This window comes from Melopsittacus undulatus, chromosome 18, assembly GCF_012275295.1.
Source record: "Melopsittacus undulatus isolate bMelUnd1 chromosome 18, bMelUnd1.mat.Z, whole genome shotgun sequence".
Taxonomy (NCBI): domain Eukaryota; kingdom Metazoa; phylum Chordata; class Aves; order Psittaciformes; family Psittaculidae; genus Melopsittacus; species Melopsittacus undulatus.
Window position 1 is genome coordinate 4,088,461 of NC_047544.1, and position 26,251 is coordinate 4,114,711.

The 26,251-nt window shown below is 43.2% G+C and overlaps 1 protein-coding gene across 1 annotated transcript in view; it reads right to left on the bottom strand.

The window, feature by feature from the left end:
* Positions 1-25,475, bottom strand: part of DOCK5 (dedicator of cytokinesis 5) — a 54,258-nt gene extending 28,783 nt beyond the window's left edge. The window contains exons 1-27 of the mRNA XM_031043285.2: positions 25,398-25,475; positions 19,795-19,835; positions 18,836-18,891; positions 18,085-18,181; positions 16,094-16,242; positions 15,158-15,293; positions 14,857-15,014; positions 14,226-14,307; positions 13,374-13,503; positions 12,648-12,720; positions 11,740-11,882; positions 11,001-11,126; positions 10,366-10,490; positions 9,925-10,023; positions 9,708-9,780; positions 9,101-9,204; positions 8,437-8,629; positions 7,788-7,885; positions 7,052-7,141; positions 5,854-5,954; positions 5,192-5,326; positions 4,396-4,507; positions 3,259-3,329; positions 2,345-2,451; positions 1,786-1,922; positions 1,114-1,209; positions 383-481 (exon numbers count right to left, since the gene is read on the bottom strand). Of these exons, the coding sequence (XP_030899145.2) occupies positions 383-481; positions 1,114-1,209; positions 1,786-1,922; positions 2,345-2,451; positions 3,259-3,329; positions 4,396-4,507; positions 5,192-5,326; positions 5,854-5,954; positions 7,052-7,141; positions 7,788-7,885; positions 8,437-8,629; positions 9,101-9,204; positions 9,708-9,780; positions 9,925-10,023; positions 10,366-10,490; positions 11,001-11,126; positions 11,740-11,882; positions 12,648-12,720; positions 13,374-13,503; positions 14,226-14,307; positions 14,857-15,014; positions 15,158-15,293; positions 16,094-16,242; positions 18,085-18,181; positions 18,836-18,891; positions 19,795-19,835; positions 25,398-25,407 (2,841 nt within the window). The 5' untranslated portion in view covers positions 25,408-25,475. The remainder of the gene's footprint in view (positions 1-382; positions 482-1,113; positions 1,210-1,785; positions 1,923-2,344; positions 2,452-3,258; positions 3,330-4,395; positions 4,508-5,191; positions 5,327-5,853; positions 5,955-7,051; positions 7,142-7,787; positions 7,886-8,436; positions 8,630-9,100; positions 9,205-9,707; positions 9,781-9,924; positions 10,024-10,365; positions 10,491-11,000; positions 11,127-11,739; positions 11,883-12,647; positions 12,721-13,373; positions 13,504-14,225; positions 14,308-14,856; positions 15,015-15,157; positions 15,294-16,093; positions 16,243-18,084; positions 18,182-18,835; positions 18,892-19,794; positions 19,836-25,397) is intronic.
* Between the last annotated feature and the right edge of the window lie 776 nt (positions 25,476-26,251).

Consider the following 26,251-nt stretch of genomic DNA (forward strand, 5'->3'; position numbering starts at 1 on the left):
GCAGAAAGAATTAGACATAGAGGACCACAAAGAGATACAGTGAGAGCAAGAGAGGGGAAAATGCTTTTCCTCTTCTATCTTCATCCACTATTCTGGTTCCTAACTTCTTACTTGCACAGGTTTAAATACTCATTAAAGATGTTTTTACTCAATGCTACAAATGCTGGTCTCAGGCTGTACTGAGTCAGCAGCATCCACTGAGTATACCCAGCAGGGTGATGTCAATGCACCCTCAATGGCTGAGGCACTAGGTGCCCATAAGTCATTGCTGATGAGTTCAGTATAATCACTCCAAGCTGAGCACGATAACTTGAAATGACCTTTCAGAAACAGAGTGTAATGCTTTATAAACTGAGCTAATTCCCCAGCCAGGCTGACTTACAATAATGTCCTGCCTGGTTTTGAAAGTATTGATGTAATGGCTGTAATGGAAGTCATCCATCTGCCTCAGGATGGCTGTCATGCAGGCCACAAAAATACCCTGGAACAGGAAAAACAAAACATTTGATTATTTTCCTGCATTTCCAACCTAAATGATTCTATGATTTTCAGATTTACTATGTCCAACTGTAATCCTCATGGCTGACATTGGGAATAGCACTAACTTGACCTTAGAGTTATTCAAAATAACACATTGTTATATATGCCCACCTCTTGATTTTTCTATCTTTCTGTAGATGAAGCATCGGGCAAATCAGAACATACCAACTTGCTTACATGTTCTAAGATGCCACACAGTGGTCAGAAAGGCCTCTTAGAGATGCTTCATTTAATCCTATTCAGACAAGGTGACAAAAGAGCATTTTCTTCAGCAGTGACTCCTTGTGTGCTAGAAACTGCACTGAAACCAAACTCTTTGTGCACAAGGGCCCAAAGGAACTTGAAGTCACAGCTGACTGTGACTCACTTCAATCTGCTGCTGGAGGAGGACAATGTGTATCCTAATACCTGGTCTCAAAACCACCAAAAGCCATGTTTTAGTGGCACAGAAGCCCTGCAGGAAATGGGAAGATGATTTCATAACCCACTACTACACACTGAAATCTCCCAGGAGAGTAAATTCCACTACAACAAATGGTAAAGTAATAAGGGAAGCAAGTAAAAGGCTCTCACTATGTGCGGAGACTGTCTGCTCATTCCAATCACTGTGCGGTTTATTCTCCTCAGCAGGCGTTCCATGATCAGCTGGATGTGGACAGCAGTGGGACCCTGGGGACAGTCAGGGAGGAAAAGATGAGACAATTCTTAATGTACACTCTTCTATGCTGCCCTGACAGTGGTTAACTGGTATTAGAGGATGCATAAAAGGAGATTTGAGAACACAGAAGCAATCAATTTGGATACTGTAGGTATACACTTGGTGGAGAGCTCGCATAACCGATCTATAGCAGCTTCATTAGTTCATCCCGACAGAGCTAAACCAAAGCTGGTGCTTTGCTCTGGCTTTGTTTCCTCTTCAGTTTAAACTATTCTTTTCACAGCAACTTTGAATCAATTTCTCTGACTAATGTGAGGTGTAACTGTGTTCTCCTGACTGAAAAATGGTCCTTGTCCCTATTTCATTGCAAAATCCAAGTACTTTTACAGCTTCCTCCAAACATCTCTACATCTAGATCTCTGCAGCAATGCAACCCAATTTCTGCAAACATCAGCAATTTGGCAATTCCTTAGAATTCTTCAGAGAACTTGGTAACCCTTCAAAGCATAAGCTGAGAACACTTCTCTGCCATCATTTCTCATAAGAAGAATTAACCTTCATTCACACCCTTGACAGCTGATGCTCACCACATCTTTCCGATCCAGGACTTCAAGAACGTTGCTAAGTAGCTGTGAGCAGGCCTCATGGTCAGGCTTGTTTGAGTTGTCATCCAACTGGCCACTTAGCTGATCTATTAGGAGTGGCAGAAGAGCATCTCTGCATTCTAGAAATGAAACACATCTTGTTGGTCTCAGCATACCTGGGTACCACACAGCAGCTTTCTGCTCATAACTTTATCTTGAACACCAAAACATGCTTAAATCTGCATGAGCTACCACTAACAGCCTAGATAGAGTCATATAAAACCTGTAATCATATGTATTGCATCAAACAGCACACTCAGGCCTTCTGCCTCCTTCTAAATCAAGAGACTGCATTAGGATCATATAGTACTAGGCACTATATAAAGACTGAATAGCAGAAAAGGTTTTGGCTGTTCCATGGAAAGGAGCATGTCTAAAGGTGGATTTAACAGTAGGTTCGTGCTGATGACTGATATAAAGGACATGGGAACCCAAAAGACATTTTTGGTTTTATGGGTGCATGGCCCCATGCAGAACCCAGAGACTCTGATTTGCTACTTACCAGCCTGCTTGAAGAGATCACTCTCGACTATCTTGGTCATGCAGTTCAGCTTCTGTCGAACTAACTGGTTGTCAGGAATGCTCTGGATAAACTTGCTGAAGAGGACACTAGTGTGCAAACCACAAAGCAAGCAGATAGTCAGTGTGTTCACCAAGGTGACTCCATCCTACACTTGTGCTGTCCTGCACCTCGGCAAGTCATGTAGTTTTGTCACTGTGTGGACATGTTACCTCCAAATTACTATGGAACCCAATCTTTTGCAGGCTTAAACCTCCTAAAATGAAGCTTGCATCCCAAGACACATTAGAAATGAAAGCAGAATTGTGCAAAGCTTTAGCAGACCACTGCTGAAACTTGAAACATACATACTTGCTATATACAACAGCAAAAGCGCATCCTTCCAGATGCCCCTTTCATCAAGAGTGATGACTCATTTCAATCTGAGATTCCATTAAATTAAATTCCATGTACATTTGCTGTCTGTCTATTGTTTAGGAGCAAATTATTTGTGTCAGAACAAGGAGGAATAGCTCCGAGGTTCTGGGCAAAGCTATGAGCCCCAGAGAACAGAAATCCACATAGTGCTTCTATTCCCTCAACAAACACAACTTTTCCTGCCCAAGGCTTTGCCTTTGCCACACACTTCAGTTTACTTCAGAAGGACTCATTAAGAATGGAACTTGCACATTTCAATCTATCACTTCTCAGGCCTCAAATCTGGGTTTCCAGTTACATCTCAAAGTGTCAAAGAGATGGACAGATTCCTCTGAACTAAAGGGACTTCCCTTAAAGCCCTGCAAGTGCCTTCTCATATTCACACATAGTATGTGCAGCATCATGTCACAGAGTGGCTGCTCCTAGGAACGTTTCCAACATTCCTTCTGACAGACAAGCAGGGTTTAGAGGACAGTTACCTGAGCTCAACAGGGTCAAACACTAGTTTGACATCATTTATGATGCTTGGCAAATACTTTAAAGCTGCACCCTGCAAGAAGAAAACACAAGGACATAAAACACACATGGAAACTGAGTTAGATGAGTCAGTTCATTCTAAAAGGGTATAAAGTCTCATCAACAATGCCCATAGTTCACATGGCAAATCCAGCTTTTGTCAAGAGCAAATATGTGGACACCTGTAGAGAACTGGCTTAAGATCAAATTCATGCATCCAAAGAGCCTCCAGCAACCAGACCATCTGCAGCTCAGGGCAGAAAAGGTGACAAAACAAGGACCCAAAGCCAAGTTCTTTTGTTTCTGCAAACATCCTGCAGTCCCAGGGATTAAGCTCCCTACAGCCTCCTATGAAAAGCACTACTTAGAACTAAGTATTCTGTGTATACTTTAGTATGTTCACATATAAGTTATGTAGGTAGTAGTAGGTGCAACAGCAACAAAAGGTCTCTGTTCTGTGGCTGCTGTCAGATACTCTGACTGCCTGAGAATCAAAGCTGGGCTTCAAATTACCCAAGTGCTAATTGAAAGTCTAGAATCAATGTTTCCTTCAAACAAAGAGCATGCTGGCTACAAGAACTGAAATAACACAATCTAAAGGCCTCATTGCCTTCAGCAATTTAGCAGCATCCCTGCACGGCTGCTCTGCTCCTCAGAGCACAGACAGAAGGCTCACAATCCAGCTAACATCTAAAATAAAGTTAGGAACCATTTGGTTTTTCATGACTTTCATTCCCAGCATCACTGATTTTTGCACTAGTTTCACATTTCCATCTCCATCACCCTCACGCTTGGTGCTACTGGTTGAAGTGTCTTGCACACTGCAGTAGATGACATCTTCACTGGCTGTTAGCTGTCACCCTAGCAGGTGCTGAAGGGCTTCCAGCAAGGCCATGGCTCTCATCTTTATTTGATAGACTTTGGGGCTTAAATATTCCTTTCCTGCCACATACAGCTCATTAAAACAGACGGTCAGAGGTGGGGTGTGACTCATCTGAATGGGCTTTATACCACTCAAAGCGTGTCCCTTCTTCTAGCCCAGCTCCCCCAGCTGTACCTGTTAATAAAAGCTCTTCCCTTGCCCTGCACATCATGCATACCTTAATCTTGACAGCCTCCTCTAAAGGCCGGTCCATGAGGACATTGAAGGAGAGGAAGAGCTTGCGTATTGCATCATTAAATTCATCCCCAGCTTCGCTTTTCCCATAAAACCTGCAAAGACCAGCAAGGGCTAGTTACACACATAAATCTAGGCTAACAGTGTCATAGTAGCTGAAATATGATTTTATCCTATGGAACAACATCTTAATGCAGTCTCCTACAAAGACATAAGTGTAAAAATGGCATTAGGGATTCTGCAGTGATTTCCTGCTGAAATCTAAGGGACCACTGCACTTTTCAAACTGCCATTGCATCCCATTCTGCTTGGCTTCCAAGAATCAAGTGGCTCATGCTCTATGAAAGAAAAGAGCCAGAATGAACATGAGCAAAGGATTCCAAACATTCATGGTAAATCTCTGACAACATGTTTTGAGGCGACAGCAAAAACACTGTCATTGACCATGCCCTGCTTGGACATGGTATCACCACCACCTCTCAAGTAACTGGGGGGCATTTGTTACCCCAAGTTTCTTAACATGAGGAATTCACTCTATGTTTTGATTATTTAATACAGAATGGGTTCCTTTTCAGCACTACCAAAACACTGCTAGAAGGATTCTCCTCTTCAGATTAGGTAGTTCAACTTTTACTTAACTTACTTTCTAGCTACAAAGGGCAGAAAGATACTCTTAATTCAAGGATAGAGGATACACTGAAGAACATCCCCTCCAATGGTGCTGACTGGAAGCAACTCCACTGACCTCCAATAAGAGAAACCAATGACCTTGGTCTCACCTCAGGTACAATATTCGGGACTGCACAATGAATCGGAACAGGTACTTCAAGGCTTTCAGGGCAGCAAACAGCAATTCTGTCTTGCTGGAGTCATCAGCATTTCCCACGTAACAGTTCAGCACTTTGGTGAGTTTCCTTTGGAAATAAAAGGAGAACTCATACAGACACAGTTAGGCTTCTGTGGAAGTCCAGCTTCCTTATTCCAGAGAGGAACTACAGTCTAATAAATCAATAGCAGACAAGCCTATTTCCTTCCCAAATCCTTGGCTTTCTGGGATGCCAGATCTTCTAGCAGCAATGCTAGACCAAAGCACTCATAAGGGAGAGATGTACACAAACTGACTGCACTAAACTTGTTCCAATAGGAAATCAAGCTGAAAAACATGAAGATGCTTTTTCCATCACAGGACTATGGGTCAAAAGAAAGTGTGAATCACAGAGTCTGGGACAGGATTTTCCACAGTAGCTGTGTTTTTTCCTCATAGAAAACAAGGAATCCTACAACAGAAACTTCTTACAGGGTAAAAAGAGCAATTACAGAGTTTCTTTCTCTCCTGAAAGCAGAGAAGAGGGTGAAACACTCTTGTCTGGTCAATGCTGCCTTCATCACATCAGCGTAGTTTACCAAACCCATCAGTGGGCTTGTGGTTACCAATACTTACACATATGCCAGGGTTGCACTGAAGTGCTTGTAAATGTAAGTTTCAAGTACAGGGTTGAAATGCTGGAACTTGATGTCTCCAATCAAAGAAATAATAAAGACCTGCCAAAAACACAAAAGGAAACAGATGTACAGAGCCACAACCCCTAACTCACTCGAACAGAACTCAGGCTCTCATTGCACATCATTTACTTTGCTGGCTCATGGGTTTGGTTTGTTTGCCTAAAAGCATTAATGCTGCAGATAGTGTTATTCATATTCTGATAGTGTCTAAATACTGTGGTGTGTGTGACTGCTCGGAGGGAAGGGAGGTCATAGCAGATACTTAAAGGCAGCTACTTCTCAAAGCTACAGCAGTGATACAGGAAGCAGCACGATGCACAGTCTAGGTAACACTGTCATAGCTGCTATGAGCACAGCTGCTGAAGGCTGGTTTTCAGACTAAGAAATGGTACTTTTCAAGCTAGTGATAGGACAAGGGGTGATGGGTTAAAGCTTAAACAGGGGAAGTTTAGATTGGATTTAAGGAAGAAGTTCTTTACTGTAAGGGTGATGAGGCACTGGAATGGGTTGCCCAGGGAGGTTGTGAATGCTCCATCCCTGGTGGTTTTCAAGGGCAGGTTGACTTGGTTGATATAGTTTAATGTGAGGTGTCCATGCCCATGGCATGGAACTGGATGATCTTAAGGTCCCTTCCAACCCTAACTATTCTATGATTCTGATGATCGTAGTGAACACTCAGTTCTGTTACTGCAATGACATCCGTTAGAGCCAGGACATTCTGTCCCCTTGTATTTGCTCCTCTGACCAATGTCAGTTGGATACATCTAACTTCATCTGTCTTCCTGAACTGTCAAGTATGTGTTTGTTGATCAGCATGAAGCAGCTCTGTTACTGAACACCAAAGGTGATGCCTTTCACACACAGGCTCTTCTCTGCTGTAAACTGCCTTAAATGCAGATAACTTAAAAGTTATCTGAAGAAATGACTATAAATTATATAAACATTAATTCCTGTTTTCACTGTGGTTACTAAAAAGCTCACTGCATATCTCAGGCCTTAAGATGCCTTAAGAAATGTTTAAATAGGATTGATTTCTTGGAGCAAATTACCAATCACTCATCTGAAGGAAGTACCAGGAGCAGCCTGAAAACATGGCTGAAAACCAAGGACTCCAAATGCACAACAGACTCACTCACCAGTGCATCAAACACGAGGAAGTCATAGGTTTCATTCTCTGACATTTCCATCATGATGTTGAAAAGTGCATCGAGGGTGTCCTGCAAAAACTTGAGGGGAAAAAAGTAATAAAAGGGTGGGAAGAGACAACAGGAATCCTGCACAAGAGCCTACTCTTTAGGATCATTTTCCCCCTTCTGGCCTAGCTCAGCTGATCTGGAAACGCTGCCCATGAATGAAGACTGAAAAAGGGATCCTAGTCCTGTGTTCATTCACATCCTTGTCATGGTCATCACACTATTCTCTCACTATAGCAAGCAGGATCTTTTCTTACCAGCTCTGAGTAGCCCCACTGTTCCATTTCCTTTTTATCTAGCAAGAGACCTACTGCACACACTTAATTCTTTATAGTTTAAGCTTGCACTGGGCCAAATCAACCACATCACACTGTACTAAGGCATGACGCTGTACATAAAGACTGGCTTGCAATGACACAACACTTCCTTTAGTTGTTCAGGACAGAGGGGAAAAATAAAGTCACCACTATCACCCTGATCCTGGTAACATTTAACTTGTGTAATTCCACTCATGAGAGCTCTTGGGGCAAAGTATAACTTCTGCTCTATGGCTCAGCAGCTAGAAGGGTTCTCACAGCCTATACAGAGCTTTCAGATACAGCACGATTACAACCCTTTAAGGTCCACATCAAGCACATACCTAAGTGCATAACAAGGAGACTCACATCTCTCTGCATACCTTTACAATTTCTCCTCCTTCCACCTCCATTAGCTTCCTTAGGTTGTGAGCGATGTTCTGGGAGTTAGAACGCCAGTTCAACAGACCCAGCAGGTCAACTAGCAAGACAGAACATCAGCAATTAGACACAGATTACAGCTGACTTCCTGGCTGCACAACACAGAACAAGGACTAGAGGTTAGTTTTAGGACCAGCTTACAAGGAAACCTCACGCTGATGTACAGAATATTACCTTGAGATGGCTCTTTTGTCTTGGCAACAAAGTTGAGTTCTGCTAGGAATGGAAACCTTGGTGTAATTTGATAACACAAGGCACTTGGTGACCAATTTTGCAGGCTTCTCATGCACTCAAGAGAAGGCATTTCAAGCTAGGAATGTCACTGGAGTGTGTGACTCTCTTAGTAGTGCTTGTGTTTACCTTAGAGCAGCCTCCTAGAGATGGTTCTTAAAGTTAAAACTGAAACCTCTTGTATAAAGGACATTAAGATGTGGACATGGTTTCCAGTGGCTGTGTAACATCAGCTTGTGCTGGCAACATGATTCCATGGGCACATGGAACAGCAAGATTAAAGCTAAATGCATAAAGGAAGCACCCTCTTTATTTCAAATATCCAGCATGATACAGCTCAGCTGCTCATGCAAGACCTACCATTCTGGGTAAGTTTGGTGGAGCAGATCAATGTGGCAATCTGGAAGCTGTCTTTTGTACTGTCTTTAGTGGGTGTGAAGCTGGTTAGATGGTGCAGATTCTTCCCCGAGGGGGTCTCCTTCTCCTCCATCTCCGTTTTGGTACAAGGAAGAGTTAAGTAGCATTTAGCATCTTCCATTTTCTTGTTATCACCCTGTTGTTAAACACAGCAAAGACAAGGGTTATCTCACACTGAGCACACCTCATCTGAACTCTTGCAGCTCTACACTTCAAGACAGTCACAGAGGGCTTTAAACACCTTTTCCTTTAAACACCTTACCCAGGCCTCTGACTTTAGGGAACAGAAGTTGCCCATACTGCCAATGAACTCAGCTCTTTTCAATGCTGAGCCACTTTCTACTGCAATGAATTAACTTTCTCCTCTTACCATGATTCAAGGCACCAGATCTTCTCATCACACACTGATCCTCCAAAGCAGGCGTTCACCTGCCTGTTTGCTGCACACTCTTAAGGTGAATATCTATGTATCTACCACCCTTATTACCCTTGAAAAGTTATTCAAGATCTCTGCAATGCTGGTATCTACATTGCTAGGAAAAAAGTCAGCCAAGAGATTTGTTTTGATTAGTCAAACAAAAGTGAAGACTGCATATGCCCAAACTACCTTATATACAATCAAATTGTGTTTGCCATCTTGCAGTGTTGTCCCATCTGCATTCATCAGCTTCACAAAGCCCATGCCAAATGCTCTCTCAGACTTATCCCTAGCTGCAAACAGAAGGAAAAAGCTTTATTAGGAATTGTCTTATTTATGCCCATACTAGCCATAATGCAGTTAACTACATGCAGCTTCTTCTTTATTTAACAGCATCACACTCCTGTGTCTTACACTGCTGACCTTGTTTCAGGGCTCTAACTTTCTCATTGCCTTTCATTGCCCTAATGAGAAATCCTCCTATAGGAAGATCACTAGAAGCCCACCAGACTTGCACTGAACTCTGAAATCAATTCAAACCAACACCATACACACAGAAGCCAAAGCAGCAATGAACACTGACAACTGGCTTTCAAGGGGGCTCATATGTTCCTCCCCATCTCATTTCAGGTTTAGAACAACACCAGCACCAAACCTTTTTTAAAGGCTGCTTGAAAGAAAATGCATAACACTGGGAACAGGTAGAAATGTAAGTGCTACAGCTGTGGTGGATACTCAGAAAACCTCAGTGAGAGCAGAAAGAGGACAGGACTCCTGCAGATCTGCTGGTACTTACATTCCTGTGACGACCGATGACGGAAAGTGAATCTCAGATGGCAACGACTGACTTCTTCTATTGCAATGGACACCTGCATGTGATAACACAGGGAATAACATAGCACCAGAATTCGCTATCTCCAGCCAATTTACAGGACATTCTGTTACTGGTGCAGATACTGGTTTTAAACTAGGTCCCCACAAAGCAAGCAGAACTGTAAATTCCACACTCCTACCTTCACAGTTTCATACCAGCAAGGTTGCTTGACTTGATAATAAACAACAGACTTGTATTCGGAGACACCTTCATAACCAGCACCAGGATGGATAGCTTTCTTTGGACAAAAAGACAAGGATGGGGGGAAGAAGAGGTAAGGTCTTGAGTGAAAGCAAGAGCATATAACTGCCAGAGGTACTGAAGTCTGTGCTTTGTGGTCAAGGGAGCTCAATGCATGTCAACTCTTTGAAACTTTAACAGACTCTCTAAAGATCTGCTTATATCTTATTGATTATAGAAAACCCAAATCCATACCAAAGTATTCAAACTGGGTCACTGAGATCACCTATAATCTTTCTTGTTTGTTATCAGACAGTTCTTGCATACATGCAATACTTAAGATCCTATGGACTGGAACTATCATCTAGCAAAGACAACAGCCTTGTAACCCTCCTCCTACCTCTTGGAGATTTCCATCTTCATCATGCACAGACATGGTGACTTCTACATTCTTGGGAGTCTTCTTCTTGCCTTTGTCAAACTCCCCTTGTATCAGGGTGACATAGATGTCATTTCGAACATCACCTAAAATTCACAGCCCTTAATGAGTTGGGTTTTCTCATACAGTTTTACGGGTTAATATTTAGCATTACCCTTACCTTCTTCTCAGCCTTTACTGAGCCTTTAACCACCCACAACATCACACCATTTCATCTTCACCTCAAATTATACAAAGCCTTTTAAAATGAACTATTCTCCTTTTAAGAAACCTCTGTCTATGTAACTTCTATTCAATGTGCTGAGCTCTATAGGGCTAAATCTACTTAGAATGGATTAAATAAAGCAGGGTGAAACCTATATGCAACAAAAATGTCTCTCTGACTAAAGAGAGGTTTGCTTCCCTGCAGTGTAGACACTATCAGTTCTCAATACAAAAAGGAAGCTGATGTTTTCACTGCTTTGATAGAAATACAAGCTCAGCTGGAAGTTCAAAGCAAAATGAACCCAAGTTTTCAGACAGCTTTAAAATAAGTCTGTTCATAGCAGAAAGTGGCTCTTTCACTCCATGGCAGGAGAGAGGCACATGGGACTTACCAGGAAGGATTATCTCAGGGAATCCCATCTTGCGAGCCACAGCAGTTGATCTGTCTACAAGGTGGGAAAAATCCTTTTGAACCTGTGCTAGGTCACCAGGAAGCAGCTTCAGGGAGACCCAAAGACCTAAGAAAAGAAAGGTAACGCTTGCTTACTGAAAACCAGAGTATGAACACATGGCATCTGAGGTTATGCTTAACAGAAAACTTGCTTCATGTGATCTCTATGCAGGAGTGCCTTAAATATCCCAAGCTGGTTCTCACTTGCCCACTCTTCTAGTTCCTAGAATAAAACCTTACTGTGCAAACAGATTCTCTGACATAAAATACATACTTTCTGAGCTGAATCTGCTAGTGTATTTGAGTGAAGTCCAGACACACAAGAGAAGAGTCCTGAATAATGCAGCTTAAATCTAGAGCCATGTTCACTTAAAAGCATCTGATGTCCATATGAAGAGTAGTACTGCATTAGCAGCAAATAAATCACCAGCAAGAGAAGCTGTTTTCACACATGCCATAACAGATCATAGAATCATAGAGTAGTTAAGGTTGGAAAGGACCTTAAGATCATCTAGTTCCAATCCCCCTCACAAGCCTTACAAACACCATCCATTGGGCTCAGGGAAGGGAGCAAACTCCTGAGTTCTGGACTTTCACAAGCCATTTAATTTCCTCTGTACACCAGGGGAACCCTTCCCTGCACCAGCTTTTCCCATCAGCTTCTCACCCAACTGCTATACCTTGCCCTTTGTGATTCACTTCCTTTGCAGCAATGACTTTGTTGAAGACAGAAGTGAGGGGCTCATTTTCTCCGATCACATGGGAAGTTATCAGTGGGGACATGATGAGCTGTCGCTGCCTGATGTATGTTTCCATGGCGATCCTAGAAGAACAAGAGGGAGCAGGAAGCAGACAGACTAACAGCAACATGTGCTCTGCAAGGACAGGGCTGGACAACACTGGCTGTTCTCCAAAGAAATCTATTCTTAAGGGATTCCATGGGATATTTTTCACTTCTTCACCTGCACAAACCCAACAAAACACATTTAAACCCTCAAACTAGGCAATGCATCACGGTGCTAGCTCAGGCTTAGGATAAGTAACGCTGACCTATAGACCCGGTGACTACTTTTGTCTATAGCAGCCTTCAGGACAAGCATAAACCCAGCCAGCTCCACAGCTCTTATTTCCCATCCACTGACCATGCAGACCTGTGAGAGCAAATCCAGCTGCAGGCCTCACACAGGAGCAGCTCAGCACATACTCCAGCTCTAAGTTTAGGTGTTTCTGGAAATCTTGCCTCTCAACCCCCTAATAGTTTTGAAGGTCTCATCCCTCAGACCCCACAACATTCCTTTGTGCTCTTCTTCCTTACCTCAGATGATATGGGTACCTAGGGATTTCAGCTGCATTGCCACAGCTCCCTAAGCAGTTTCTCCTACCATGCAGACATGCAAACCAAAGGGAACAAAGGCTTCAGAGCACTGACAAAACCCTTTTCCTTCAAAGAGCTGACTACTGCTGTAAGCTAATCTATTTGTAGAGCCCTTGGTATGCTGCCAGGTTCCCATACAAATCTGTCCTTCTCCAAAGGACAACTGCTTTAAATAAGCCAGATATGTGATGAACTCTGTAGTCCGGTACTTACTGCTGAAATGGAATAAAATGTTGCTTTTCCTCATCATCCACCTTCCCATGTATGATATCAGTTATGTCCATCACTGCAATGACACAAGTTCATCCCATTGTTTTGCCAAGCTGCTAAAGAGTACAGAGAGAACTTTCTGCTATGTGCCCTGAAACAAGAATTGCTTATTTTGGGCCAATGCCACTCATAACAGCATCACTCTCAACTATTTAAAAGGCACTTTTCCACTGATGTGTAAGTCAGCCTATGGTAGTGAATGTAGTGAATGTGAATATACTCTCTGATAAAAACCTGGTGGGACTCTGGCATTTCAAGGCAAAGTAATTACACTTTGATTTCAAATGCTTGTTTTCCACCACAACTTTCAAGCAGGTCTCTTCACAAGACATCACAGGAATTGGATGTCTCATTCACCAAGGCTCTCATTCACCTCCAGCTTTATCCCATTAGTCCTGAGGAGCAAATCCCTCCTTGATAAGTATCTGAAAAAGTCTACTGTGCTGATGGCAGTGTGTTATTCTAGGGAGTGATTGAACAGGAACAGTATTTCATCTTCATATACAACATTCATTAAAAGGTCTCAAAGGGGTACTACATCCAGCTCAGTATCAGCATCTCCATTTGGAAGCCAGAGATGCTGACACTAAGAGGTTAGCAGGCTTTGCTGATACACAGCACACACTTCCCAGCTGAGAGCCCATTGTCCACGGATGGAATGTGTCATACCTGCCACACCAAAGGGCCTCCGGAGTCCACAGGTATGTTTCTTCCCATCTTTCAGCTCCATATGCCCCACCCTCACAATCTGGCACACCAAGCTGATTTTCGGTCTGATCAAGTCAGAACTGCTTAAATCCTAGAAATCATTTAAAACCCAGCTTACATCAGGCTGCTTCAGCAATGGAAGGGAAGAAGACAGAGGGAGTTTGATGGGGTTTGTTAGACTCTACACACATATAAGAAATCTATTGGGTTTTTACAAGTAAGAACTGTTCCCTTTGAGCCCAAAACACTGGCAATTTCACCCAGCAATTTCTAACCCTCTCATTCCTCTCTGATAACACAGTACTGGAAGGAGAGTAAGTGATGTCAATGCTGATGACCAGGCAGTTAGTTTGTGCCACCTCTGCTACTTGTCAGAAGTTACTCTATTCATGTACAATTCCTCCATTAACATCTTGCTGCAAGTAACAAACTCCAACACAGGAAAGGATCAGCAAAGCAATGGACTGAAAACCAAACAACTGTGATCTCAAGCCTAGACTTTCACTGCAGTTAGGCTCCAACAGAGAAGTGCTTAATAGGATTTTCAGCAACACATGGGTGAGCAGCACTCACTGACAGTACTGTGTTAAATAATACACCTTTACTGATGCTTTGAATGTACATAAAACCCCCCAAATGTTTCAGCATTTCTCTGAGGCCACCTATAGCATCTTAAGTGTCCATGAAAACACCCCAAAATGCTGCATGTGACCCCGTCCCTGCTCCATGGGAAGAGGGGAGAGGTAAAGAACCCAAAACTCAGATGTCTGCAGCATGGGGAAGAATCTCCAGGGTGCAAATAGAGTAACTTACAGTAAAGACTGCTTGAAGGTTATTTAGTTTCTCGATTTCTTTAGGCATCCCATTACTGCCCCAACGAACCAGGTAATTTTCACTGCAAATAAAGGAGGAAACTTAAATCAAGCAACACCTGAAATTCCCATTTCCTGGCAAATGCTCAAAGGCATTTGGATCTCCTAGACTTCATGTCCACACGTGATAACCCCAATGATGGAGACAGAGTGTGCTTGACACACACATGCTTCAGTGATAAAGTTCTTTGTATCTTCCCCTACTGGTAAAAGATGCCCAATTCTTAGGTGTGAACTGGGCACTGGCTCAACAGCAAGCATCATGCATATATACATGATTCAACTGCAAGCAAATGTATCAAGTCCAGTGACAACAGTAGAGATAATTAAGAATATAAAAGACAATCTGGGATGTTGACTAAATATCCCCAAAATACCCTGTTTTAAACGTGCATGGGCTCAGAACCTTGACTTCTCCAAAACCTCATCTGAAATCAAATAACCCCCTTCCAAACCTCCACTGGGGCAGCAACCCATGGATCTGCTGGATCTTCCTTTCTAACCTCTACCTGCTTCTTTAGAATGACCCCCGCGATGCCTAAATGACTTCTGCACCTACAGAAACCCCTCACCTGATGAATTGGGAGAGATCAGGATCATAGAGGCTCATTAACAGCTCTGCATCTTCCCCAATATTGCAGACGAAGTTCTTGAAGTTTACATACAGGCTGTATGTATGTGTAGTGTTGAATATTGGCTGTCCTCGGAGGTCCAAGTTCTGTTGCAGGGACTGCAAAGGAGAGCACTTCCATTAAAAACAAACACAAGAGTTTAGTTCTGCTGCCAAAGTAGCACAATCTCCTTAAGAGGAATGTAAAAATACAGTGGGTACTAGTTAGCTGAAGAGGACAAAGCCAACAACAAGAGATGGACCTTCTCTTCCTGGATCCTTTCATCAATCCTCTTGGATGCTGTTTCATGGGACTTGAAGAGAGAGATTGTGCTGGTTTCATCTGGATCCAAGATGTTCCCATTGTCATCTCGTACAACCAGGTCCAAACCTAGGATCCTGAATAGCACACAAGTCAGAAGACAGAAGAAATGACAGGATGTAAGAAGCAGACATGACAGAGAGAGCACAAACCACAGCTTCAGCTGTGGACTGCACCAATGCAAACTAACTCCATTCACACAATATGGTTTTCCTGCTTCAAAAGAGTTATTCTCCATTTTCCTATTACAGGGAAAAATAACCCATCAGGTATCTTCATTTTAAGGTGACATCTCCTTTTTTCTTGCTTAAAGGTTATTTATTTTAACAAAACACTACATGTACCTACCAAGCTTATAGATTATGGCTGATTATTATGCTTTACCATAAGCTTTCTTCTTAATTGACTTAGCTGACCTGAATCAAGCCTGACAAGCAGATAAATGAGTTCTGGAGACAATCCCTGTTCCCTCCAAACTAATGAAAGGAGGAGTTTGGGCAGCCTATAGAATGATACTACTCAGCTGCTGAGAAAGCAGTTTACTTCATTGCCAGCATCCAAATCCCAGCTCCTGCCAGCCAGGCACAAACTGTGCTCCATGGGAAATGCCATCATGTGCCAGCAGTTATGCAGAATAAAGACAGGTAAGGTCTGCCAAGTCAAAGAGATTGCTGGCATATGAAGAACCAACTGCCACAAGCCCACCTGCCAGGCTAGCTACACTGTGATGAGAACTGGAAGCTCTAATTGTCCCCTTTCCAAGGGACACTTAATTCGGTGCTTGCCTCGTGGTCATTTCCATTGTTTTCTATTAGTAACCATCTATATCCTTTCCTGGGATTTGGATTCTCCCCTCCAGACCCAGTCTGGGGTTTACCTATTGCCGTAGTCAATCTTAGCAGTGACTTTCTTCTTGAGCTCAGCGAGCTCATCTTTGGGGAGGGTTCCAGACAGTATCTGTGACCTCCACTCTATCAGGCTGTAGGTCATTTGCTGGACATGCCGGAACTGTGTTGTCTTGTTAGTCTACAGGACAAAAAAGGGACACTTTTAAACAATGAGCTCAATCATCCTGCTGAAAAGTGCTCAATTGAACCTGTCCTACAAGTTGCATTTAACTAGAACTATCTGAGAAGCTGGCACTCAAAACACTACGAGAATTGGCCAATGCTTCAGGCAGCAGCTGACTGGTGTCACTTCCCTGTAGCAATGCTGTTAATGTTTAACCATGAACCCCAACTGCTCCCACACAGCCAGAAAGAGGCTCAGTTATTTCCCCACTCTGCTCTCTGCAAAGAACATGAATGATATCAACTACTCCTAATTTGCCCCCTGAGAACACAAATCTAAAGGGAGTTATAAGTAGCAACCTTCCTTTTGATTTGGGCTATGGGGCTGACAGCGGCAAGATGAGTCTTTTACTTCCTATGGGGAAGATGTTAGAGACGTATTTAGCAAACAAAGAAAGAAAACATGTTCTTAACTTGCATAAAAATAGCAATAAAGAGAAGGCAACTGGTGTTAGCTTCCAGGGAAACACAGAGCAGACCTCACGATGACAGCAGGCTAAAGATGAATTATCTCCCCAGCTGTTTATATTACCTGGCTCCTATGAACTACATGAAGTTAAAACCTCTCACCCATTTTTACACCTATTTTGCAGAGGAGATAATACCCACTGGTGTTACAAGTGGGTTGTGAAATGAAGAAGTAAAATGCTGCCAAAGAGAAAAAACTCAACCCTGTTTCCTTCTTCTCCTCAAATACCTCCTTCCTCCTTTAGCCTTTCTTATTCCTCTTTTCTTTATACACATACTGCAGGGGAAAAGCAAATAAACTCAAATCCATTTCTAACCACATTTTCCAAGGCTATTTTAAGACTTCTGCTGGTTAAGCACAAGGACATGAAAGATTTTTGCTCTTAAGAAAAACAGATTCTGAGGCTCGGATGCTGAAGTTACTGAGGAAAAAAGAGAAGCCAGGAACAAACCTCTCTCTTCACAGTAATACCCTCACATACAGCTTCTCATTAAACCAAGAGGGGGGAATAATTTCTTGTGGCTTTGTGGCACCCAAGATGTACTTGTGGCCTGGTGAAGTTCTCAATAGGAAAGCTTGCTCTGGGTAAACGGAATGGTTAGAGGTAATTTAAACCCATCCCCTCATCTCAGAGCACACACAGCACAGTGAACCCACTACTAACCCAAGAAAAATCAAGTTTGATTCTCCTTAATATGCCTTAATAATCACCTTCAAAAGAAGGCAATTCATTGTGAACTCCAGTTGTTTCTTTGACCAAGAATGCACCTACCTCAGCAAGAACACCCATTCTATGAGTTTCCTTGGCTTCTGACTATCATCTGGCCAGGCTACTGAACAGACTTAGGAGACAAGAGGCATCTCTGCTGCCCTATTGAGAACTAAATATGTTATTGTGACTTTGCCCTCCACATATGGCCCTAATCCTCTTCCCACCCTTCAGCCACGTTGCCTATTTGAGCTGTAGGCACTCTGGGGTGAGGATCAACCATTCTGTTAAGTATCTACAATACACCTAGAAAATCAGAGCTCATCCCTGTGAAAGGTTCTGTTAAAAGAACATCACACAACTTGCCCTCAACAGGACACACACACAACAAAGCAAGGACCCATCTTTTACTAGGTAAGCTGTGACACACACAGAGCCCCAACCACCTGACATGATGATGAATGTGACTTGTGCCAATCAATGCTGTGCCATCACATTTATGCAAGTATATGCATTAAAGTAGAATGGTTTTAGCCTCTTCAAACCAATTTGACAATACTGATAGGTTTGCAGTTCTGCATAATGTTCTGTTCCAAAGCCTTCAACTAAAGAAAACTCACCACATATAACTTGTGCCAGATAACTGCCCACTCCCTCAGGGTAGAAGTGAGCTCTTGTCCAAGGGGCAATTCACTTGGAATCACAGTTTCATGTTGTCTGGACAAAAGAGAAGAAGACAGAAACAAAGGTGTTACACTCGAGATTAAACTTAGTGGTAAAAGATCCATTTTTGATAACTATGTAAATGGAGTTTGAGAGGAACAGTCACACAGTTCACATGATGCTAAATTGTTCAATTGGTTCTCCAACACATACAGGCACATTCATCATCCATATTTAATGCAAACATGTCCAGTTAGTGGAAGTACTTTCTCAAGTCTCTTCCTCTGCAACTGCTGTTTTCCTTCCACTATAATGATCGCAGAATCAGCTCTAAGAATCAAATGAGGAGTCATTTCCTTAAGTGTTTTCCAAGTCAGGAAGGAATCCTCACTCCTGTTGGCTACTTGGCTGCAAGCAGGAGCCAAGTTATGACTTGCAGGAGTCCCTAGAGGAGCTAAACGTAGCTTGATTGACCTGCCTCCCTACTAACTTGTCTAGCAGAGCTCCCTCATGCTTGCAAACAGTATTCTCCTACAGCTGGCTTGGTATGTACAGTGCTCTGACACAAACAAGTTACACTCGCACAGATCCTGTACACTGCTGCACACACAGAGCAGTAGCATTCCTTACAACCACCCCTAAAGTTGTTTGCTTGTGTGTTGGTTTCTAAATGCTACACAAAGCACATCTCAGGAAGTGCCAGCTTACCCCCGGTCCTTCACAATGGCCTCTTTTAAATGGATATATGTTTCTGGGAAAATGCCCTAAAAACAAACACAGAAATCAAGTAAATCAATTGCACCCTAGGATATAACATGACAAAAATGTACTCAGCAGAAAGCAGGGAAAAGGGGTAAGAGCATGATCAGAACAGGAAGTGTGACTGATGCTTACTGTTTAAATGTGTTAGGTCAAACAGCCCTGGTATCACAGGAGAAAAGACAGTAAAGAGCATCAGGCTGCAAGCTTGAGTATTGTATTTGATATAAGCATCTGAGAGAAGCGAAGTCTCTGTTCACTGTAGCAACCCTCATCTTCCTGACTGAAACCTCCTAACACACAACACCATTGGGAGGCATTCACCTGCTCCAAGTTTCCTTTATTTAAAGGAAACCTTCTAGCACTGCTGGAATCCTTTTCTGTTTTCTTTTCACTCCCTTTACACCTGAGAAATGGAGGCTGTGATGGATGTTACCACATGAGAGGTGCCAGGATCCCTATGGGAAACCAGATTTCCATGCAGTCTTCAGACTGGTTCCACAAACCTCAAGCAGTTTGGCTGAGCTCCATGTATGCATAATTTTGGGGAATATTTTCCAAGTCAAATCAAAACTCTAATCTTAGCATTACACAGAACTAAAGCTGGATGTGTACAGGTCCAAGACCATAATAGTAAAGCAGTAAGCTAGTGTATGCAGATATTAACAGTCAATTTTGCTACTTTAAACTCCCTTACGCATGCTTACAGTGGAAGAGTACCCAGTGAATGTTCTGAAACATTCAGCTCAAGGACATTTCTTTCCATCACTTAGGAAAGGACATGGAGATCAGGAGTCCTGCACAACATTAAGATAAGAAATAGAGCAGAAGTGCATCTGATTCCAGCACTGGATGGGGTCTGGCGAGGTCAGACCATCAAAATCAGCTCCTGAAAAGTGAGCTCATACCTTCTTGGCTTTATTCCGGAGCGTGTATCCTCGGTACCAGCCTGTCAAAGGGAAACACAAACATTCACACTTAGTTTTGCCTGTCTACAGCCATTGCCATTCTCACCATGCTTCTATCCATTGAGCCTGCTTCTTTGAGATCTACTGCTGCGAAGGCACCTCCGCTCTATTTAGGTCTTCAAAGTAGGGCACAAGGTGTTCCTTCCTACCATGGACTGACACCCTCACACCTACTCTAGCTATCCACTGGGATTGTACTGACAGGGCACTCCATGCTACGTGTTTTGAAAGGGGCAATCCTTGCTCCATAAAGCTCACACAGCACAGAACTACCGGTCTGATCATTTGACAGATGAGGCAGACACACAGACATGCACACAACTACCAGCCCAAGGTCATACAGCTTCTATCTGGCAAAGAGAAACACATTCGAGTGTCCCAAGTCCAATTCCACTTCACCCCTTTGGAATCTTCTTTCTCATGAGGTGCATTTTCACCTAAATCATCTGGGTTGTGCTTGAGCTCCACTTCATACAGGTTCTTTATTTTCTCCTGTGACTCAGTCTAAAACCTTCCTTCAAAGGAAGGCTGAAAGAGAATGTTTTATTAGATAAGGCAAAGAAAACCCAACCCTGAGCTGCTTGCCCTGGTATTATCTGGACAAGATCTAGTAAAGTATAAGGTACAAAGTAGTAACTGTGGTCTCCACAACTCAGAAGCATCACTTGGAGATGCTCCTCTCTCTTCAGCACCCAGGGTTTGATTTCAAGGTCACTGAAATGTAAATGCATGAAACTTGCTGCATTTCTGCTGTCCTCAAGCAAGCTTTGCTCATGGTGCAGAGAGCAGAGCTGTGGGCAGGACATTCCCACTCTTCTTCCACTGCCTCCAAACTGAAGGACAAAGGGGTTTTTCTCTCCCCCTCACTGTGTCATTCCTCTGGGCCGTGCATGCTCAAGCACTCTTTCCTTGCCATAAGCAACAGTTTCCATTCACCTTGAGCCCTCCAGAAGTTACTGTACTGAAAATAACAAATTGAACACTCTGGAAGAATAATCTGCTCCATTTTACATGCTGCTGCACAGACATAATGTCCCTTGTACCATCCTGGGACAGGATGCAAGCTTGCACTTTCTCCCTGACTCTCAGCTGCTAAAAGCATCATTCCAAATGTCAGGATGCTGCAGTTAACCCTGCTCCTAGAGCACTGGTTTATGCCTCTTCTCCTAAGCTTCTACTTGAATTGGAACTGAAAACACTGACTCTTAGCAAACATGAAGGGTATAGCTTAAGGTCTGTAATGCATGAGTGATGTTCAGAGCTATCACGACAGACATCACCGATCCAAGACGATTACATTCAGCCAGCTGGCCGAGGGAGCAGCACCAAGAGGCAAAGGGATTTAAGGGAATAATCAGGCAAAGAGGAGGGGAGGGTGGGGAGTTGTTTGCTTGGTTGCTTTCCCCCCATACATTTATACATTTAACAAAGAAGGTTCCATGAAGAATCATGGATCTGAGACCCCTGGACCATAAATCACAGCTTAAGGTGGGACTTGTGTGGTTTTGATTTGCTCTGGGGTGTTTTGGGGGGCGGTTGGGGGGGTTATTTGGGCTGTGTTTGGTTTTGGTTTGGTTGCTTGGGGGGGGGGTGTGTGTGTTAAGTACAGCTTTGTCCCTTTCCTCAGCAATGAGACAGTGAATCGGCTTGACCACAGAAGCCCAAATATTCCAGTGGTAACTTAGAGAAGAAATTCCATTCTTTCCACAGGATGAAGATGAGATTATCCATTGATCATGGACCAATGGATAAGGTACTGGATTAGGGATGAGAAGATTTAGGCTCTATTTTTGTCTAAGTTGCAGTTAATTGAATGGCCAAGTACTGGTTATTTACGGTGTAACACAAAGCAATGGAATTTAACAAGGATATTTTGCCAGTGATTCCCATTCCATCTGACACAGCCTCTCAGCTTCCTCATATTTATCATGACCTCCTGGCACTAACCACATTCCTGGGCAATATTTTGCAATCACTGCATAGAAGAACATTGCATATTATTACACAAAAGTCTTTCAAACATGGATCCCAGGCAGTTCTGTTAGAATCCTGCTCCGGTTTTCCATTCACTTCTTCAGCATTCCCAAAGGAACAACAGCTTTTGCTGGGGGGCAATGGATTCCTCGAGTTCTTCATCAAAAAGAGACCAAAATCTACCTAAAGCTTCCTGGGAATAACAGACTATTCCAAGGTTTCTCTGGAGTGTCTTGCAAAGGAATGTCACCAAGTCTGGGCTTTGGGGTTTGTTCTTAAACGGAACACTTGTCCTCAGTTCCACCTTTGCATGTAATGATCCAGAAGACAACAGTTTAGGTGATGAAAAGTTATCCGCAATGATGCAATCCTACATCACGTGCTTAACCACAAGGCCTCTGTTCCTCTTCCACTGTGGTGTAGTCTCTCAGAACCACAACCTAACATCACTGCACTGAAAAAACAAGGGATTGCTTCAGTTGCCTACAGTGGTCAGAGGAAAGGTTGAAACTGGGATCAAACTGAAGGCAAACTCATTGGGAGAAGAAAGTGACAGGAAGCACAGCCACGTGGCCAATGTTCCTTCTATCCACTACTTGGCTATTTCCCACAGCTTGCATGAAACAACAACATATACTGCAGATCAGAAGAGATTCCCTGAAACAGAAATGGATCCTCCCCAGCTCACTGCTCAAGGACAGATTCCCAGAGAGTAAATCCTGCTCCGAAGCAGCCTTGGGTGCAGCAAGTTTCCTTCTGCTCTTGGATTCTGCAGCATATACCCACTCTTATCAATATCTGGCAATCCTGCTGGGTAAGCACACTCTGCTTATCTTATTATCAAGTGGATAAAGTAATTTTGCACAAAGGCCTCATGGCCAGAGAAAGGAGGGATAAAAACCCCTTGCTTTGCAGTTTACAGGAGTGCAGCATGGAAAAGACCCCTAAACCAAGAAAAGCATCCTCCACAGAGGGTGTATTTGTTTTAAAGGCAAGGCAAGCCTAAGAAAACTGGTATCCTCTGGATCTTCATGTCTAATAAGTACACCAGGGAGTTTCAAATGCTTGAAGCTCTGAGGGTGTCCCTGTATGGATCCAAGCTGCATTGAGCATCAGCACATTATAGCTTGTACCAGAATCTGAAACCTTTACTTCAAACTGCTCACTCTGCGGTTTCAGCTCTGATGACCTTCACTTTAACTCTGTCCAAGCTGAAGCTACTGGGGGAGATATATAACTTCTGCTTATAGGGATGATCACTCTATGATGAATCCTTGACACAGGCAAGCTGCAGTCCAGTAATATGGACAGATAATCTACCATGTTATCATTCCCTTATCCTTTGGTGCACTCACAATGCCTGTGTAGTTAAAACTGGCACTTATAAAACATCAGGCAAAGCATCTGCTTAGGCATGGAAAAGAAAGCTTTACCAAGTTGCAGGGCAGAGACTCACCTCAAATTTGGCCAGCTTTCCAAGGACTTCCAGCCTTTGCAACAGGCCTCAGCCTCCTGATGGCATGCACTAGCATAAATGAGCAGGGAATTAGCAATTTAAAGGTGTTTTTCTCATTGTGAGGCCATCAGGCAGTACAACAGCAGCACCTAAGAGTCTGCAAAGCCAGGTACCATTAGAAGCTTGTGGCCTGCACCTAAGTGTATCCACACCTTCTGGCTTGCACTTTAATTCCTCTTTACTCCTCACACACCTCTCCCAGTGGCTCAGCTGTATCAGTGTTATGTCTCAAAGCTATTCAGCTAGTTGAGAGTCAGATAACAGTTATTGTTAACAGCAAACCCCAGCACAAGCTTCAGCCTTGCTGTCAAGGAACAAACCCTGCGCTTCAATTCTTACAGACAGAGCGGAGCCAGCCAAAACCTCAGATGCAGAATACAATGAGCTTTCAAGTGAGGGCTGGCTGCTACACAGAGAGCCCTCCCTGAGCTGAGGAATGAATACCTGCTGGCTTCAACCAGGAGGCACGTTCTAGGTTACTGCAGAGCTGGAAGCAAACAGTGGTTCAACAGCACAGAGAACCTGGTAACTCACAAGGGATGCTCCTGTGCATCCTGAAGTAGGGAACAATAGCAGGGAGTAAGATTGTCCAAGTGGCTATTAGCACTCCATGACAGCATCTGGACAGCCCAGGAAAACCCCTCCTTAATTCCCTAAGGAATGTTCCGATAGCCTAAGGAATGTCCCCAGCTGGGAGCTGCAGGGATAACTCACACACTGGGAAAAGGACTTCATGAGGCACCCCAGAGCCTTTCTTCTTGCAAAGCCAACACCCTGGTTAAATGGAACCTTTTCTAAGCTGGGACTTGTGTACCCAGATAAGAGCAGTGATGAGTGAACAAAACCCTGCTTCTATCAGCCTGGAGCTGTATTTGCAAGTTCACATCATCAGCAAGAGAAGATGTTCCCTCTTCCTTGTGTCTTTTCACAAACCCAGTTCCTAAGTTAGTACTGTTATATACAGATTTTATTCCCTTTCCCCCTCTCTACCAAACGCACTCACCACTATCACACAAACCAGTGTAAAAACACACTTCAGCACCACAATATGCTTTGACATGTAGCACTTGGCTGTTTCCAGTGTCAAGGTCAAAGAGAAATGGAAAAGGAACAGTTGGCTACTAACAAAATGCAAACCAAGCAGCTTGCTGTTCCCAGCAGAGCTACTGGAGAGGTTTTGTACATTGAGTCCTCTTCGACCTGATGCTGCTTGTGAAAACAATTGAGTTTATATGTTGGAAAGAGGGTTTAAATTTTGGAGAGCCTTCTAGTACATTCTGTAAACTCAATGGCTGTGTTCCATCCCTAATACTGCAGTGTCAATGCAGCAGAAGGCGATCTGAAGCACAAGTGTGATCTGCATCTTGTTTAGAACAGGGGGTTTCTTTTCCTTTCTGCAAGATGTTTTACATTAAGGTATGCATTATGAAGAACTTCCCAGTAAAGTACTGGGAGAAGCAGCCTAAAAAGAGGCATGGGAGCTCTATAACTGGAGGCATTTTAAAACACACAACACCAGCTCGTGATATTATGGCTTAAACCAACATTCCTTTCGGAACAATTAGACCTGGCCTCTCCTCTCCTTTCATCCACTGCCTCTGCTGTCTCAGATCAAAGCAATAACTGAGGTTAAAAGCTACTATTCTTTTTAATTATTGCTATTTTCTAGCTGGATCAGTTCATCCCATGACTCTGGAAGGAGGCCTGGCACAAGGAGGAGCCAGGGTACGCAGGTGTGGGGTGAAAACAGGAATGAACAACCAGAAGTAAGTGTTTCTCTTGCAGTGCTGCCTTGGGATACCAGTGACATCTTACCTTGACAAACCTCTGCCAGGAGCAGTGTAGATCTGATTGCTGCTTCCGTGGTTTATGCCTTTGTAATACAGCTTTAACAATAAAGTGCATCCAGCTAACTACATAGCAAGCTTTGTGCTTTTGGACATGTTGGACGTTGAAAATCCAGATCTGAAATCTGTATTCTTTTAAAAGAGTATCTGAATTTGTTATATTTACTTTCAAAAAGCACTGCAAAGTACTGTGAGCTGCGACCTACCTTCATACATCTCCAGAATGTGAACTGTATCACCAACTTGCAAGGAGAGCTCCACATCTTGCACAGCATCATAATTGTAGATGGCTAAAGAGGAAGAGGGGGAGAGAGAAATGAGACCCACAGTCATGAAAGCTGTGAAGTGACCAGGTATTGAAATCTGGTATCATGGCACATGTCAAAGGCACAATATGATTTTGACAAATCACTATGAAGTCCCGTCACTGTCCTGTGTATATAATACACCAGAAAAGCATGTAGCAGATCCTATCATCATCTCCTGCAAGGATAATAAGCATCATTTTAACAGCCAACAAAGTTTGCCTTTTACCTTTAAGAACACAGATCTGTGACACTCTATGAAGAAGCTGCCTCCTGTCACTTCATTGACAACCTGCCCAGCAAAGGTCAGCACTGCCTCAATGCAGAGGTTAGGGATCAATGAGGTAAGGGTGATTTTTGATCAGCATTTCACAGCATTAAATGCAGTGTAGCACTCACAAGCACTGGCAAAACAACATCCATTGGGTTTCCTAAGGAAACCTGGCACTATTCTATACTAAATGTCTCTGACTCAAGGCTTTTCCCAGACAAGAACCAATCTTAGCATGAAAACTTGAGATTCTCTGCAGATTTAATCCCTGCCAAAGACAAAGCTAATCCAAATGCTTATCAGCTTCCTGGTGGGAATAGGATTAAGTCCAGAAGCCCAGGCTTCTAAACTGCCTTTTCTCTGCAACTTTCTGGAGGGGCACAGGTTCACTGGGTGAAGCAGAAAAGCCTTTCTGAGAGCTGCTGCAGGCTTCTAAGGGGAGGAAGTTTAATCTGAGCTTGCTTTCAAACCAGCGCAGGTAAAA